The sequence below is a fragment of the Meriones unguiculatus genome, chromosome 4 (genome assembly GCF_030254825.1).
Source record: "Meriones unguiculatus strain TT.TT164.6M chromosome 4, Bangor_MerUng_6.1, whole genome shotgun sequence".
NCBI classification, from domain to species: Eukaryota; Metazoa; Chordata; class Mammalia; order Rodentia; family Muridae; genus Meriones; species Meriones unguiculatus.
In genome coordinates this window covers 45,043,950-45,062,471 of record NC_083352.1, presented here as the reverse complement: position 1 = coordinate 45,062,471, position 18,522 = coordinate 45,043,950, and the positions used below count along the sequence as shown (strand labels likewise).

The window sequence follows — 18,522 nt, the reverse complement described above, 5'->3', positions numbered from 1 at the left end:
TTACCTCAACAGATAGATGTCGTTGAAAACACTTAAGCTCCAGACAGAGTCATGCACAATGGGATCCATGGATGGTAGTTGCAAACATTGATATGTTATTGATTCTTGATGTTAAGCGCAGATTTATTTTGGTGGGATGAGAAGGAGGCTTTTTATCAAATGTTCCCCACCAGACTGATAAAGAGGGAATCATTTCTCAGTGAAGGGCTGTCAGTAAGTGTTCCATGAAGTTCTAAACAAGGGCAATCACATCTCCAAGCTACATGAACCAGTACCGTCCCTGGAGAGTACCTATCTCAGTAAGTGGGTGGGAAAAAGTTCACTGGCTTGCTTACTTTGAATTTCCTGCAGTCCTAATGACTATTCTGTGTATTAGTTCAAGGTCACTGGCAGACAGCTGTTGGAATCTGAACTTAGCAATCAAAACTCAACTGCATTCCATATTACAATATGACTTTCATTTAAAAAAAATGCACTCCTAACCTATGCTTCTTAGGGAATAAATGGCTGCATCAAAGAAAGATGATCTTTGTGTGAAACTGCAGGTCTGTGCACTGTAGATAGAAATTTAGTCTTCTGTTTTAACTTGCTTTCTAACCATACTGCTTCTTAGAGAGTATATAGCAAGAAACATACTTAGATTATTTCTTCCAGTTATCCAAATACCCAGAATGGCATGACCAATATCCCTGTGAATTTTAGTCATGATGCATATTCACTGACAGGGAAATTATCAGTCTTCAGGGATGCATTTGTTTGTGAAAGTAGAATATACTACAAGAGAATAATGTCACGGTCCACTACAAGAGAGCTTGCTGTATCAAAAGCTACACTTCAGAAAAAAATTCAAATTAAAGAGTGATCATTTCTGTTAGTAAAAGCTTTATCCAAGGGATCATAATAGCACCATGGAACAGTAAACAGTATTTCATATGCATTTCTTTTACAGGCACAGTGGTAGTACTGTGGGACTACTACCTATACAAATACCCTCTTCAACTAAAACAAGGCTAAATAATGTTTGTATCTATTATTGTCTGGCATGTGCTTGTATATGTGGGCACAGTCTTACAGCACACATGTGGAGGTGAGAGGACAAGTTTGTGGACCCTGCTTACCTTCCGTTTTATGTTGGTGCCAGCAAACTTGGGTCACCATGCTTACATGGCAAGGGCCCTTACCCACTGAGTCATCCTGCCAGCCCCAATTCTTAATTCTGCTATACATGCAACAAATATGTCCATAAACTAAGAAAAATAAATATATATAATAATGCACTAGCAAATGTAACCTTTACTTACTTTAGATGCAGACATGGCTAACACAGCATGTGCATGTATCTATCTAGTCAGCTAGGCAGGTCCACCACACAGACTTTCGTCACCAAAGTGGATATAACTGTTCTAAGCACTTGGCTCCTTCCAACTTATGCCTTATGTGGCTGGTACTGACTATGACTTGCAAACCTAGTCAGAGACCAGAAATTATATTTGTAGTATTTTGTGGATTTTGCCATTGAACTTTCATAATCAGTTTTGTAGTTTAAGTGATATGAGCTTCCCCATGATATGCAGGAGGTAGTATAACCTTCTTAGTTTGCTAACCTGTCTTCATGGGAGCTACAAACTACTTATAAAAGACATCTACAGCGTAAAATTTTTTCACATTCCATCACAAAGCATGCGGGATGAAATTTAAGTATGATAAGAATTCTGAACTAAACCATATACATCAGAGTCATAAAGACATTGTTTTCAGACACTTGCCCCACTTAGCTTCGGGGAAAATGTTTTTCTGGAAATTAGTCATCATCAGCTGTAACGACTGTCTTTTTTTTTTTTTTTTAAATGGGGGCATTTTATGGTGAGACTTTTTGGGTTTTCTCCCATTATTGGATTACATTTATTTTTTATTTAATCTTCTTTCACTTTTTTAAACTTTTTAAAATATTTATTATTTATACAGTGTTCTGCCTGCATCCCAGAAGACAGTAAAAGATCCATTATAGATGGTTGTGAGCCACCACTTTTTTGCTGGGAATTGAACTCAGGATCTTTGGAAGAACAACCAGTGTTCTTAATCTCTGAGCCATCTCTCCAGCACCCCTCCCCCCTTTTTAAATTTTTAATGTGTGGGGGTGTTTTGCCTGCATGTATGTTTGCTCACCACATGCATGCATGCCCTATGTGACCAGTAGAGGGTGCTCAGGTCCCCTGAGAAAGAATAGAGATGTCCAGTTCCTCCTGAAAAACAAGCGCTCTTAAAAGTTGAGCCATTTCTCCACATCCTCTCCAGCATGTGTTGTCACTTGAGTTTTTTTATCTTAGCCATTCTGATTGGTGTAAAATGGAATATTAGTTGTTTTGATTTGCATCTCCCTGATGACTAAGGATGTTGAGCATTTCTTTAAATGTTTCTCTGCCATTCAATATTCCTCTGTTGAGAATTCTCTGCTTACCTCTGCACTCCATTTTTTAATTGGATTATTTGGTTTGTTGGTGTCTGATTTCTTGAGCTCTTTATATTTTATGGATATTAGCCCACTATTGGACGTAGAGTTGGTGAAGATCTTTTCCCAGTCTGTAGGCTGTCATTTTGTTATGACAGTGTCCTTTGCTTTATAGAAGCTTTTCAGTTCCATAAGGTCCCGTTTATTAATTGTAGATCTTAGAACCAGAGCTATTGGTGTTGTGTTCAGGAAATTGTCTCCTCTGCTAATGAGTTCGAGGCTCTTTCCCAATTTTTCTTCCAACAGATTTGGTGTGTCTGGTTTTATGTTGAGATCTTTAATCCACTTGTATTTTAATTTGTGCAAGGTGATAGATACGGGTCTATTTGCATTTTTCTACATGTGGACTTCCAATTAGACCAGCACCATTTGTTGAAGATGCTATCTTTTTTTCCATTGTGTGGTTTTAACATCTTTGGCAAGAGGACAGGGACCCCACAAGGAGACCAACAAGACTAAAGGATCTGAGCCCAGGGGGTTCTGAAGAGACTGATGCACCAATGGAGGACCATGCATGGAGAGGACCTAGACCCCCTGCTCAGATGTGGCCAATTGGTAGTTCATTCTCCATATGGATCTCTGAGTGAGGGGAACAGGGGATGTCTCTGTCATGAACTCAGTTGACTTCTCTTTGACCACTTGCCCCTGGTGATGCAGCCTTGCCAGGCCATGGAGGAAGAGTATCCAGGCAGCTCTGATGAGACTTAACAAGTTATAGGCAGATGGCAGTGGTGAAGTACTCCCCCTTTCAGTGGACTAAGGGAAGGAGATGAGAGGAAGAGGAAGAGAGGATGGGACTGGGAAAGTTGAGAGAGGGGGCTTCAATTGGGATATATAATGAATAAATTGTAAAGAAAAAAATTATAAAAAAATACAGAGTTGGAAGGTATAAGAAGGTATAAGAGTTGGGGTGGATCTAGGAGGAATTACAGAGGGGATATGTTCAAAACACATTTTATAAAATTCTCAGAGAATTAATGAAATATTGTTTTTAAAAAAAGTTGAACCATCTCTCTAGCCCTTGATTGGATTTCTTTTTGTGTTTGTTTGTTTGTTTGTGTATATGTGTTTGATGAATGCATATGACTATAGATGTTTACACATGTGAGGAGGGAGGCCTGAGGAAAATGTCGGAAACTATAGATCTCCACTATATTGCTTAGATATAAGAATTCTCACTGAACTTGTCATTTGACCTTATTATCTATCCAGTGAGCTTCTGAGATTCACTGTCTCTGCCCAGGTGCTGGGATTATAGGTGTTCACAACCATGCCTGGTGTTTTCCATGCGTGCGGTGGACTCATGCTCAGGCCTTCATGCTTATAAAGCAAATGTTCTTACCCACTGAGCCATATCTCCAGCTCCATATGTGTTGCTGGATGTAAGGCTTTGTTTCATATATATTTTTGACAAGTAGCTGCTCCTGGTCTGTGTCCTGTCTCTTCATTTTCTTAATCATGTCTTTGCAAGATCAACTATTTTTAATATTAATGACTTCTAAATTATTGTTTTCTTCTTGGGATCAAACATTTTGTAAAAAGTTTGAAATGTTCCCCACTACAAATTCACTTGCTTCGTTTTATTTTTGTATTTTTTTTACTGTCTTAGCACTTAAAATTAGGATATTGACGTAGTCTGAGTTAACTTTGAATAGAGTACAAGTCAAGTGTTGTGTTTTTTTGTTGTTATTTGCTGTTTTCTCCCTGTTTACATCCAATCGTCCTGAGACCTTTGTTGTAGGGATTACCATTTCTCTAGTAAAGTTCTTTGAATGTAATTGAGAAACAGCTGACCTCATATGTGTATTTCTGAGCCCACCATATTGTTAAATGGATTCAGATATTCATTTTCATTAAATACAGTATCTTAAAGAACTATTGAAGTAAGTTCAAATACGGTAGATGAATCATCTTGCTTTATTCATTTTATTTATTCTTTGAGAATTTCTTTTTTTTTAAGATTTATTTATTTATTTAGTCATTTATTATGTATACAGTGTTCTGTCTGCATGTACATCTGCAAGCCAGAAGAGAGCACCATATCTCATTATAGATGGCTGTGAGTCACCATGTGGTTGCTGGGAATTGAACTCAGGACCTCTGTAATAGCAGCCAGTGCTCTTAACCTCTGTGCCATCTCTCCAGCCCCTAGAATTTCTTACAATATATTTTGATTCTGTTCTTTCCCTTCCCCCATCTACTTCCAGGCCTTTCCACCCACTCTACCTAGCAAACTTCATATTCTTTTTCTCTCTTTAAATAAACAAAAAATGAAGTTCTGTTTGTTTTGCCCAGCTTTTCCTAAGCATGGGGCCTGCTCTGAAGTCTGGATGATATATCTAGTGATACTCTAAATACTCAATTGAAGATCTCTCCCCAAAGCTATCAATTGTGAATAGTTCTTAGATAGGGCTTTCTTCTCTCCATCCTGGGATTTTGCCTTCTTTGAACTTATGCATTACTTCTGCATGCTGTTACAGTCTCTGAGTTCATATGTACACCTTTCCTGGTGTGTGTAGAAAACACTGTGTCCTTGAAGTAATCCACCACCTCTGGCTCTTACAATCTTTCTGTCCACTACCTCCATATAGATCCCTGGGTCTTGAGGGGAAGGATGTGATGAAGACATCCCTTATAGGGTTGAACACTCTAAAGTCTCTTACTTATTGCTTGTTGTCCAAGTATGGGTCTCTGTGTTAATTACCATCAACAAGAAGCTGCTTCTACTAGGGTTTAGTGATATACTCATCTATGTTACAACAATATGTCATCAGGAAGCATTTTATTGCTTTGTTCATTGAGCAAAATAATAGTAGTAGGTATCCTATAGCGCCTGTAACCTAGTTAGTCTCAGGTATTTGGCTTTATTAATAATGTCAGGTTTGGGTTCTGTCTAATACAGTGGGCCTTAAGTACAAATTAAAAAAAAAAAGTGTTCAGTTGCTCCCATCACATTCCTGTTACTATTGTAGCAATGGGTATATTGTTTACAGGGTTCAAAGTTGGGTGAGATTCATGACTCCTTTCCTCTTGCAGTTATGTGTATAATAGCTTCTAGTACTATGAACTCTAGCCAGTAGAAGCTTGCAGTTGAGTACCAGCTGGATTTCTTAATTTTCTATACTCTCACTATGTGGTATCTTCAGCAACAGTATCTTACCATCCAGTTTGGTGATAGCCTGTAATGTTTGGGGGAAAGATCTTGGGACCAGTTTTCCCAATGACACAAAAAGATGTCATCCTTTCCTAATACTGGAGGTTTATTTGGTAGCATATAATGTCTACTTTGGGTTTTGTTTTCCCCATGATACGGTAGCTCTGTATTAAATTTAAATGTGCATATATTTTAGGAAGCTTTAATAGTAATAGATTTCCATTTTCTTTCAGGATTATTCTTTTTTTTTTTTCATATCTTTTTTTTTTTTTTCAATGCAGTTTATTCAGGAACATTGAACAATCCTCGGACCCCGGGGAAAGCCAGCCCACAGCTTAAATAGCCTCTGGGTAGCCAACCCAGGCGTGCCACGGGGGCAATGCAGATAGGTCCACATACATGGAAGCAAGCCAGATCCTCGGCCTTAGCCAAATGTGGAGTTGTTCGTGACAGAGAGCACTCACCATCGGGAAGGTGGAAGGCGGAAACCAGCTCCATCTTTAAGGCATAGCATTCCGCAGCTCTCTACAGTTCCCCCTTTTTGTTTTAGACGCATCAGGCAAGAGTAGAGGTCTGATCTCTGATATTAGAAATAAATTGGGACTTTGTACTGATGTTCATTTAGGTGTCATCCACCCAAAGAGCATCAGACCAGTCCGATACCTTTTTCTCAGAGGCGGGACCTGGGGCATCAACCCGCATGCAATCAGACATGCTCTTCTCTGGGTCCAAAGCGGCGGGCATGGGAGTGTTAGCAGGCCTTCTGGTGTTGGTCTCCTTGGTTTGCCTGTGGTATATATGCAAGATTAGAGTCTCACAACAGTGTGATGCAGCCATGATCATTCAGGCCTTTACAGCCATTGAAGCAGGACATTCTCCCCAAGCATGGTTGGATACCATAAAAAGCTAAAATGATACGCTCAGGATGCGAGGCTAAGCACTGCACTCAGGATTATTCTTGCTATTTTATTTCTTAGCATTTTTCAAATTTTAGACTAAGCTTTTTGATTGCTACAGAAGTCTGTCTAAGGATACTTGAAGGTTTGACAGAGTTTATACTGAATTTGTGTATCACTGGCTGATTGTTGTTAGGTTAACAATATTGTGACCTGCCCTATTAACACAGAACACATGTTTATTAGGTCTTTTTTTTTTTTTTTCTTTTCTTTTCTCTGTGTTTCTAGTTTTAAGTTTCAGGCATGGTTTATATTTCTAGGTAAGTTGATGCTTTTAGTTGCATTCTTTTGGTCTAATGAACACTATGACCAAAGCACCTTAGGTAAGAATAGGTTTATTTTAGTTTACAATTCCAGGCTATGGTTCATCATTGAGGGAAGTTGGACAGTAATTCTAGCAGGAAGTGAAACAAAACGATGGAGAAACACTGCTTACTGGCTCACACTTAGGCAGCTTTCTTTTATAGCCCAGGATCATTTGCCTGGGGATGGTACCACACACTGTGGGCTAGGCCCTCTTACACTAATTAGTCATCAAGAGCATGCCCCAGATATGCCCACACTCCAACCTAACCCTGGCAAGCTCTCAGCTGAGGCTTTTTCTCATAGATGAGTCTAGGTTGTGTCAAGCTGACGGTCAACGTTATCTAGAACAGTTGACTATTATTAAAAAGGATGCTCTTTTAAAAATTTGAACTTTCAGTTCATCTCTAGTAAAGCTTTTGAGTGTGCCTTGACCTTGTATCCTGCAACTTTGCTGACCTCAATTATTCTGGCTTTCTTATTGCATATCTTGGCATATATGATGTGTTTTGCTCTATTTTAAGGTGGGAAATCTATGTAAACAGTTATGCCATTTATTAATGAGATGTTTTTACTCTTTCCTTCCCAAACATATTTTATTTCTCCATTTTTCACTAACTAGGACCCCTGCTGTGATGTTGAAGAGACCGTGAGATAACTTGCCCTTATTCTCTTTGATATTTGCTTCACTTCAATTTTTTCCTGCATCAAGTAGGACCTTTCTTGTGTATATGGTATAACATCTACGGCATCGTTGCACTAGTGCAGTGGGGATAGGTCATTGGCAGACAGGTTAAAACAAAGCAGGGGGGTTTGGGAGCTAAAACAGTTTATTGAAAGCTGCTAACAAGGAAGCTAACAGGTGAAGAGTTGACCACTATCTGCTCTATAGCACTGCTCAGGTCCAGTGGTAGCCTGCTGGACAAGAAGCATTTTTGTCCCTCATGGGTCCTCGCCAGAATCCCTAGTCCTTTGTTCACACTGAACAGAGAGTGCTGCCGTCACAACGCTGGTGTAATCTAGTGGACGGAAAGTGCTTGCTCCCTTACTTTCCTTAATGCAAGGAGTAGAGTTTTAAACTAATCACGGTGGCATTAGCTCAACTTCCTTTGCCATTGTATGCCCAGCCCTTCAAGAAATAACTGAACATCCAGGAAAACAGGTCTGTTCTAAATAATACAACTTGTTCTAGATCATGCTTCCTTGTTTCGGTTCTGAGGCCCTCCAGGGAGCCCTTATCTACATGTTCAAGTCTTTTACTGCCCCTTGATGTGGGAATAGAAAAGAGTGTTTGAGGGCATACTCTGTGCTGATGCTCTTTTCCTTTCAGTTCACATACATGGTGAATAATACAGATTAATTCTTATCATATGTATATTGTACCCTTTACTTCATTATGTTGGTTCTCCTTTTTACATATTGCTAGGTTTCTTTCACTGAGAATGTTTTTATTTGTTTTCATAAAACAATGAAAGATGTTGGCTTAAAATTTTGTTATTATATACTTTTCTATTTAATTCTGGTATTAGGATAATACTGTCTTCCAATGAATTGTTAATTTTCCTGTCCTATTTGATTTTTATGTAAATTTGTACTGATACACTATTATCTTCCTCAGTGTGTTTGAAGGCCTTTGAAGAAGGGAGAAAGCATAGCAGATAACATTAAAAAACTGTAATAATCAATATGATTAATATTCTCAACTTGACAAGATCTAGAATCACCTAGAAGATAAGCTTCTGGGCCTACCTATGAAAGATTATCTAGATTAGATTATCCTCTAGCCATGCCTGTAAAGGATTATCTTGATGAAGTTAAATGAACTATGAAAACTGTGCAAAGAAGAGTAACTTGGGTCCTGGGCTGCATGAAAAGGAGGAAGATAGCTGAACAGAACACAAATGGCTTTCTTCTTCCTTATTGCAGAGATAATATAGAAAGATTTGTCAAGCTCTGACTGCCTCTATAGATATATATATATACTGCCTGGATATGGATATACACGGCCTTGATAGAGATACATACTGCAACCATAGGGATATATATGTATACATCCTTGAAGTTTGAGTCAAAACAAGCCTTTCCTCCTCCTTAGGTTGTTTTGTCAGAGGTTCTTCACAACAACACACAAATTAACAAAGACAGAGAAGTTTTGTACAGAATGAATGAAGATTTGTGATAAGTCAGATGGTCTAAAACAAATACTTGTAACTGTAACCCCCAAGGAAGAAGAGATGTTTTTATAGAGTTAAATTGCTGGGATTTTCCTTAGCAAACCCTACATAGTAGAAGTTCAAAGAACCTCAAATAAAAACAAATATCCCTCACACATACCAAGTCATTGTGCTAAAAACCACAGATGAAGAAAAATCCTGGAAACAACTAGGTTAAAAGACATATGAAGAAACAAAGTTGAAAAATGCATTGGGGTTTTCATCAGAAACTCTGCAAGACAGAAGACAGCAGGGAAGCCTCTAAATTGCCAGAACAATAAACTTCTCAAGTGAGAATTCTAAACTCACCAAAAGAATGTATTGAAAATGAAGGAACGATAAAGACTTTAAAGGAAACAAATGAACAAAGCCATGAGAATCCAACACAGCAGACACACAACATTGAGAGAAGTCTGTCTGTCTCACAGTGGAATAAATAGCTGGTAAAAAATTTTAGTCTGCAGGAAAAAAGAACAGTAGACACAGAAAACAGCAGTAGTTTGTTGTTGTTGTTGTTTAGTGTGTAAGTCAATCTTTTTTTAATTTCTGTCATTATGTTTAATTTCATTTGTACGTGCAGTTTGTTAATCTGCTTGTTGAAGAATTTATCTCTGATATTTTTTAGTTAAATTTTTTAAAACTTCATCTGTTCATGTGTCTTAGTACTAGGTCATTTAATATATCAATGAGTGATTATATAATGTAAAATAACTATAAGTACTATTTAATTAAAATTACTTTCCTATTTCACAGTTGATATTCTGTCTTTTATTTCTTGTATCACATAAACATGTATAAGCGTATACATTCATTATAATCTGTATATATGAATACACGCATGTATACATAAAATCCTGCATAAATTTCTAGAAGAGCTTTACAAAATATTTAAAATTAAAAATGGTAATGACTTTTCTGTAGTGTCTTTAGAGTATGGAACTGAGTGAATCTAGGAAGTAGTTGTGTGCTGATTGGGCTTGGTGGGTTGTCGTTGCTTTCCACTGCTCTGATGGCTTCAGAACTCCAGCTCCTTACAGACCTCCTGTAAGGACGACAGGAAGGAAGCAGGTACAGGTTCCTTTGAGAAGCCATACAATAAAGAGTGGTCCTTCTAGTGCCCGTTGCTGAGCAAGCGCCTTCTTTCTAAGTCCTTTTCCTGTAGGGCTGAAGGCTGCCTGTGGGATGCAGTGGGGTGGTTCTGGGCCTGCCTGCCTGCATCCTCCCACTAGGTCCTTCCCTCCTCCCACCTTATTTTTGCTTTCGTGAAGCTGGGGAAGCTAAGGCCGGTGGTAAAAATAGGATGGCTCAATTCTTGAAGGGCAGAACAGGAATGGCTGTGGTAGGCTTGCTCCGTGGAGAGGGTGGAGGCTGCCTGCTGTTGACCTAGCCCATCTATCCTTCTACCCCCAGCGCACACTGGAACTCCCCAAGTTCCCTAGGAAAAAATACTGCTCTTCCCCTTCCCTGGCCCCTCTCAGTGTAGGTGGTGCTACTCTGGGTTAAGCAGTAGCTATAGGCTGTGCCGTGGGCTCTAACTCTGAAAGGGCACTCTGTGACCTCAGTGTAGGCCCCGCCCCCAGGAGATCTTTGTCTGCCAGGCTCCATAACACACTGAGCTCCAGATTACAGATTCAGTCCACCCCGTCCCTACACCACAATGGCAAACTATTACTCTTTGATAGGTGTGAGATCAAATGCCTCCTTCAAGGAAATTAATGAAGCATATTGCAGTCTGGCCTTGCACTGGCAGCCCAACAAGAACTCACCAAACAGCCAGGAGGCAGAAAAATTCAGGTTGCTGTCTGAGGCCTAAGAAGCCCTGGCAGATGCTAAAAAGCAAACCCAGGAGGTCTATGTAAGTCTTTCACATTTGATCTGGAAGCAACAAAAATAGTGAATGGGTGCAAGATTGTGAGGGAGGAAAACAAAACAAACAAACAAACAAACAAAATAAACGCATTGTGGAGAGTGGCCAGCTGACAGTATTGAGGAAGGAGTGGAAGGCTCCAGTCAGTGTTGGTAAATGGAAAGAGCATTTAACAGATTTAACACATGAATTTAACAGATGACAGACAGTCAGCCCCGCCCCTGGGGCAGACACCATCATGAGGCCTGTAATGATTAAGGGTAATAAATGTGGCAGTTGAGTTCACATACACACCTCTCCCATCCTTAGGGGTGGGGTATGTTACTTCAGGCCCACAGTATGGCTGCCACAACTCAGTCCACCTAGTTGCCTCTAGCACCAGCACCGTGGCAAACTACAAGTCGCTGGGTGTGTATTCAAATGTGTCCCAGGAAAATACTAAAGCCTGGCTTTGTGCTGGCACTGCAAGAAGCCCCAAACAAAGAAGAGGCCGAGAAGTTGAGGCAGATGTAGGAAGCTGGTGTTGAAATGCAATTGGCATATCACCTTGTGGTCTAAGAAACTGTGACTAGTCCCCAGGTTTATGTGGGGCCTTTTCGGGCTTCTGTAAGTTAAAAACATTCCTGAAGGCCTTCTCATCCTCAGATACCTGGGTCCTGTCACTTTCTTGTCTGCTTCCTCTGTGTGTTCAATCCGTCTTCATTAAAATTAAGCCTTTTGCTTCTCATCCAGTCTCTCAGTTTGCTGTACACCTCTAGGACTGGAAGACACAGCATTCTGTCTTGTTTTAGTTATGTGAATTCAGAGAGGCTAAGCCACAGCAAGGAAGCTGCACAGCAAGGAAAAGGCAGGACTTGTCTGTCTATCCCACAGGCAAACTGCAACACTGACCAACAATGTGGGGTGCCATGGAGGCCTTGAGAGCCTCTAAGGAAGAAATCAGGTGAGTCTTATCTCCATATGGGGAATTTTAAGGGTTAAAGGGAAGATCTGGCAAAGCTGAAGGAGAGACCAGCCAGGGACTCTGGGTTTTGGCTCATAGTTCTCTGTTATTTAAATAACAAAATGGTAAGTGTTCAGGACACATCAGCATGTTTGTAAAGTAAAATATCCCTTCCCAGACCAGATGCAGAAGTCACACTTTTCTCCATGAATCACTACTTGGCTGTATATCTTCCTGGAAGGTTTTCTACTTTTATTTGTATGTATATGTGATGCTAAAGGTATTGTATGTATTTTATTTCCTGGAGAAATACAATACATATGTCCTCTCACTCCAGACAAGGAGTCTATTACAGACAGATTACGTATGGATGCCACCAAAATATGAATTGGTGAACCAATGAGTTTTATTGGGGTTACTCATGGAGTATGGATGATGGGTTATTTTTAGGAGCAGAAATGACTGAAAAACAGCTGTGTCTCCAAAGCCCACTCTTGCATGTGTGACAGCTCAGAAAAGCTGGGAGCCTGGAGCACACTGCACAGCCTGCAGGCTGTTCAGCAGGTTCAAGAGTGTCCTTTCCAGGTGCCTCAGTTGGTCTAAACCTCTTATGGGCAGCTCTTCTGGTTTCTGCTTCTTTGGGGCCACTGTTCTGGTCTCAAGAGTCTTTTCGCAGCTTGACTTTGCCTTTCTGAGAGCTTGTATTGCTTACTCCGGCAGGGAGAGTCCTAGAGAAACTACTCAGTTTCAGGGAAGTCTTGGAGCCATTTTGCGCTTTTTACCTTCCGCTTAAGGAGCTTCCCTGCAGGATGGAGTACTTTAATCCCAGAGGAAACTTAGACAACAGAGGGTTGGTCTCAGGGACTTCTCAAATGGTAGGTAAGCATTCCACCACTGAGCTTCATCCCAAGCCCAACACAAATACTACATTTTGAATCATATATAAAGACATAAAAATTACACATGTAATCAACAGTGATTTGTTGGTTTCTTTGAGGCACAGTTATCGAAGGCCTAGGCTGGCTTCAAACTTGCTTTATAGTAGAGCAAGTTTGAAGAACCTTGAACTTCTGACCCTCCTGCCTCCATCTCACCCCCCAACCTCCCACCGCAGTGCTGTGATTGCACCACCAGGACAGGTTTATTTTGCATGTTTTAGAAACAAAAAACATTGCATTAACTGGGCTTGCTGGTGGACATCTGTGATTCCAGCCACTCAGGAGGCGGAGGCAGGAGGAATGAAAAGTTCCAGGCCATCCTAAACAACTCAGTGTGATCTTGTCTCAATAAATAAATTAATTTGTTGTGGGTATTAATATTTACTGTTGATGTATCTTTTAGTTAAGCAGCGGTTAGTCCTAAACCAGCTGTATACCGAAATCACCACACAGAGACTGGGATTTGTTTAATTAACTTATAGCACAATGCTGGGCAATAGTTACTCCATCCTAAACCTCCAGGCCCACATAGTTTCCTACCATTCAGATTTCACCCATTATATATGCTTTTAGTGATATCTGTTTCATACCTCTACATGGTTCCAAGTCTCTACTCTTACTCCTACTCACTTCCTCTCTCTCTCCGGACCAGGATGTCTTACCCTATTCTCCATTGCACAGCATTGGCTGGTTATTTAATTGACAATTACAGCGAACAAATGACATGTTTACACAAACTTGAGAGAGATGATGCTTAGAACAAGCAGCACAATGCAATGTCCAGATTGAAACCAAATAGTGGGGTAGAGAAATCAGCATTTAAGTGAATGAGGGCACATTTCACAAGAATATTATACCAACATGAATTTTAAAAGAAAATGGCTAAGATGTAGCTCAAGGATAAAGGGTAGAATATCTTCCCCAGAATATGCCACAGTTTGGGGTTACACTCCAGAACTGAAGAGAGCAATTAACACAGCCTGCTGCATACATGTTTCTCACCTTCCAGCACTTCCACACATCCTTCCAGGGATGGACAGTCATGCAGGGGTCTGTTTCTACATTAGACAGCACCCCCTCTGTCACCAGTGATAAGGTTGGGGTTGGGGGGTGAGCTCACAAATATCACTGAGCTTCCACACCTGTAAAACTGCTTCCTGGCTGAGTTTGTCTATGAGGTGGTTTTTGTGCACCCTTCTTCCTGTTCTTCTGAAGGTGGGAGAGTGGCTTTGTTTTTTTGGTCCAGCTGTTGTTGTTCTCCTGCGGCTAGTGTCTGTATGTAGTCCTGGCTGGTCTGGAACTCACTGTATAGACGAGGATAGCCCCGAACTCACAGAGATCTGCCTGTCTCTGCCTCTTGAGTGCTGGCATTAAAGGCACATGCCACCACACCTGGCCCTGTCATTCTTTATTCTAGTTTGGTATTTTGGGTCTTTACACGTCTTGCAAACTTATTTACGTTAAAAAAAAAAAAATTAACTGTTTTCTCCTTACCCATTTTTTTTCAATGCTGGCTTTCTCTTGAAATATCTTTCCTGAATGTAATATGGGCTCACAAGCTGATAGATAGAGCATAAATCCTCAGTGTTGATTGTTAGAACAGCATGGATGCTGCCTTGCCTCAAAGATTTTCATGGTGCCAATATATTCTTACTGTAAACGGCAAGTAACAATACAGGCAACATTTATTTGTGGATTGGAGCTCAACCATAATTAGCAATTTAATAATATCAGCACAAATTAATAAGAGATAAAGTAGTTGTTTTATGTGCATGTTCCCCCTAAATTGAATGTATTTTCAAGACAAAGGTGTGCTTGCTTTGTTTCTAGTTCTTATTGGTGCTACTCCTGAGTTTGACTTGGGTCTTAACCTCTGAGGTTTTTTATGTGGTGTGGTTTCATTATGGGAAGTGATTTAGAATCCACTTTATGAGCCATGCAGCTGAAAGGATTTTAGATACGATGGCTTCTGGGCATGACAGTTGTACACCTTTCACTGGGGCTAAACCTCCATAAGCTAAATTATGGAATACTTACAGGCACACATTTTTCCTGTCAAGAACTATGGGTCATGTAAAATTTGTTTATGATTGATAGTGGGGCACACAGAGTTTAAAACCCGCATCTTAAAAGTTAGGCTTGTTAACCTTGTACAATACTGTGACACAGTACTTTGGAATTAGAAGCACATAGCAGTAACATTCGCTGCCAAAAGAACCATATTTATTAACTCAACAAAGCTATAAGGAAACAGATTTGAAAGGCAGAACACAGTATTTCATCTTGAGAATAATTTTTGATCTTCATCAGAGGTTTCACAAAATCACTTCTTTTTAACTGGACAGGTTAATCAGTTCTTCAAAATCTGAAAGTTTATAAATTTTTCATCACTATTGTGGCTTTGAAGTGAACTGTAAATATTTATAAATACCCTTTTCCCAATATGTGTAAAAGTAACTGAAAATGAAAAGAATCGTACAAGGTATCTTTTCTGACTCATCCTCCTTCCATCTGTGTCTCTCACAAATCTGTGTGTGTGCAGGTTTGTATGTGTGTGCTCGTGCGTGTGTGAAGACGTCTCATGCTTAGTTCAAACCGTGGGCAAGAGAAGCATATGTTATCCCGTAAACCTTCGGTTGCAGTAGGTAAATCTTCCAATTCACTGTGGCCAAAACAAGGAATCTGAATGTCAGGGGCTTTGTAGAATATATAAACAAACTATGACCAATTTTAGGCTTATGCTTTTGAATAAGTAAATATGGGAAAATGCTAGACTCTTCTGTGAACAAAAATATTTTATCCAACTTAGGAAATCTAAGGGTTCAGACCTCACTGTTTCTCTAGGAAGTGATTTTATCTACTGTTTTTTTTCCTCTTTATAAATAACTATTGGTTATTATAAGCAATTTTTAAAAAGCAAATAAAGTGATAATGATATGCTTCTGTTACTCAAAAATTGCCTGGCTCTGTTTCAGGATTCATTTTGGAATGAAAGGCTCCGTTTTGATTAACCCACGCAAGTGTGAAAATAGAGGTGGGGCTTCTCCAGCATTTGAAGTGCAGCTCACCAATGACTTGATCTGTTTCTTTGACTCTTCAGTAGAACTCAGGTGAAAAAAAATTTTTTTAACTCTTTAATAAAAAATTAAATAAAATAAAAACGAGATACTAGGACAAGGAATAGATTTGTTTTTGTTTATTTTTCTTCAGCTGGACTTGAACTTTTTTTTGGGGGGGCAGGGTTTTGGTGACAGAAGAACTAGCAGAGATGCTGAAATTGTAGCAACGAGAATAAAGATTAGTAAAGCAAGTTTCTGATAATGGTATCAAGTACTCTAGCTACAAAACAGCAGAGCCTGGATCCGCAGTTTGGTTTTGACATCATACATGTTGCATAATAAAACGTTTATAATCGATAAAACATCATTGTAAAGGGACCTTCAACTACCGTTATTAGGGCCATAGTGTTCACCCAAATAACTCACATGCTATAACATAGATAAGTGTTTGATAAGATATATCAAAGCCTCCAAAACTATAAGGCAGACCTAAGGTTAATGTGTTGTATATATATTTCTATAGAAATTCAATGGAAAGCCAACAGAGAATAAAAATGATGGAAGAACTGGATGTGTGCTCACCGAAGTTCAGTTTCTCAAGAGCAGAAAGTGAAGTTAAGAAGCAGAAAGATCGGATGCTATGTGATGTGTTACTGGATCAGAGAGTGTTGCCTGGCATAGGGAACATCATCAAGAATGAAGCTCTCTTTGACAGTGGTCTCCATCCAGCTGTTAAGGTAGAAGCATTTTAAAATTTGTTTCTAACTTGTTTATTTTATTTTTTACTTTTTAAAAATAATTTATTTTTTATTAATTGAGTTTATTCACTTTGTATCCCAGCTTTTGCCTTCTCCCTCATCCACTCCTACCTGCCCTCCGTCTAATCCTCCCATGCCCCTCCCCCAGTCCACTGATATGGGAGGTCCTCCCACCCTTCCCTCTGACCCTCATCAGGTCTGGCTGCATTGTCTTCCTCTGTGGTCTGGTGAGGCTGTTCCCACCTCAACAGGAGGTAATCAAAGAGCAGGCCAATCAGTTTATGTCAGAGACAGTCCCTGTTCCCATTACTAGGGAACCCACTTGGACACTGAGCTACCATGGGCTACATTTGTGGAAGGGTTCTAGGTTATCTCCATGAATGGTCCTTGGTTGGAGTATCAGTCTTAGAAAAGACCCCTGTGTCCAGATTTTTTGGTTCTGTTGCTCTCCTAGGGGGAAGGAGCTCTAACTTGTTTTTAAGGTCTGTACGGATCCAATGTGAAACAGGAACCTGTGCTGTAGCAACATATCTATACAGTAGTGGTTTTCAACCAGTGGGTTGAGACCCCTTCAGAGATCAAATGATCTTTTTACAGAGGTCACCTAAGGCCATTGGAAAGCACACCTATTACATTATGATTCTTAAAAGAAGCAAAATTACAGTTGTGCAGTAGCAATGAAAATAATTTTATGGTTGAGGGTCATCAGAGCATAAGGAACTGTATTAAAGAGTAGCAGCATCAGGAAGGTTGAAAACCACTGCTCCCCAAATTCCAGTTATCTTTAACTCTTGGCTTCAAGTGTCAGCTCTGCAGTGACCCATTTCCTGCCCTCAATTGTCCTTAGCATTCTTTGGTTTTATTTTCCCTATACCATATATTGATTTTACTTTTAAATGTATTTTACTCATTAACACTTAATTGTTTTTTATTTAAAAAAAAAGTGACTCCTTCAGCTAGCATGTCACCTGTAATGGGGGTAAGTTTGTTCCCTTTATTGCTGTTTCCTAAATTCTGAGTTTTTGCCTTTAGAGAGGTATCTGTGGAATGTATGAATGAATGAATTAGGCTTACCATTTGCTTTTTCTATCTGGCATATTAAATATATACTCTTCACCACATGCATGTATTCCCATCTATAGCTGTTGACAATAGAAAAAAAAAAAACTGTTCCAGTGAATGATAAGGATGGAATTCAGGTAGCCGGCACTAAAGAATGGACGAGAAGGGAGCAAAAGAGAATTCAAAGGCCTTGTTCAATTAGCTTAGATTGGCACGAAGAGAAAAGAATTAGACTTTTAGAATGGGATACTAGGATAAGGAATGGAACTTTTTTTTTCCCTAACTGAAGAGACTTGAGCTCTTGTTTTTCTAGGAGGCAGAATTAGTAGAGAGAGATGTTAAAGAATAGTGACTAGCTGAATAAGGTACGGAGAAGGGAGAGACTGAAATGGCAGCATCCATCTATTTGTTTCTTCTTAGTATGCATTTAAGGCTCCTATCCAGATTTGTTACTACTAACTAAATTCTAACTGTATCAACTATTTCTACTAAGTAGAATATATTAAGTAACTTTTTTTTATATATGTCCATGTGTACCTCTTTGTGTTTTGCACATAGTTTCTGGCTGGTTTTGATAAAATCCAAATCATTAGAAATTAAAATTTAAAAGAAACGAGTTAATGATAATTTTAGGTTAGATTCTGCTTTATAGCACTGAGAAAAACTTAGTTTAATGCAGCAATACTAAAATAATAAGCTTTAAAAGAAATGAGCTTTTTAAGATCACTTAGGCTTCTCTGGAGAATGTTTTCGGAACAGA

General features: G+C 39.4%; 1 protein-coding gene across 1 annotated transcript in view; it reads left to right on the top strand.

Moving 5' to 3' along the window:
• Neil3 (nei like DNA glycosylase 3) overlaps nt 1-18,522 on the top strand; it is a 52,658-nt gene that overhangs the window by 15,070 nt on the left and 19,066 nt on the right. Inside the window, exons 3-4 of the mRNA XM_021664158.2 lie at nt 15,859-15,993; nt 16,466-16,679. Coding sequence (XP_021519833.1) covers nt 15,859-15,993; nt 16,466-16,679 — 349 coding nt within the window. The remainder of the gene's footprint in view (nt 1-15,858; nt 15,994-16,465; nt 16,680-18,522) is intronic.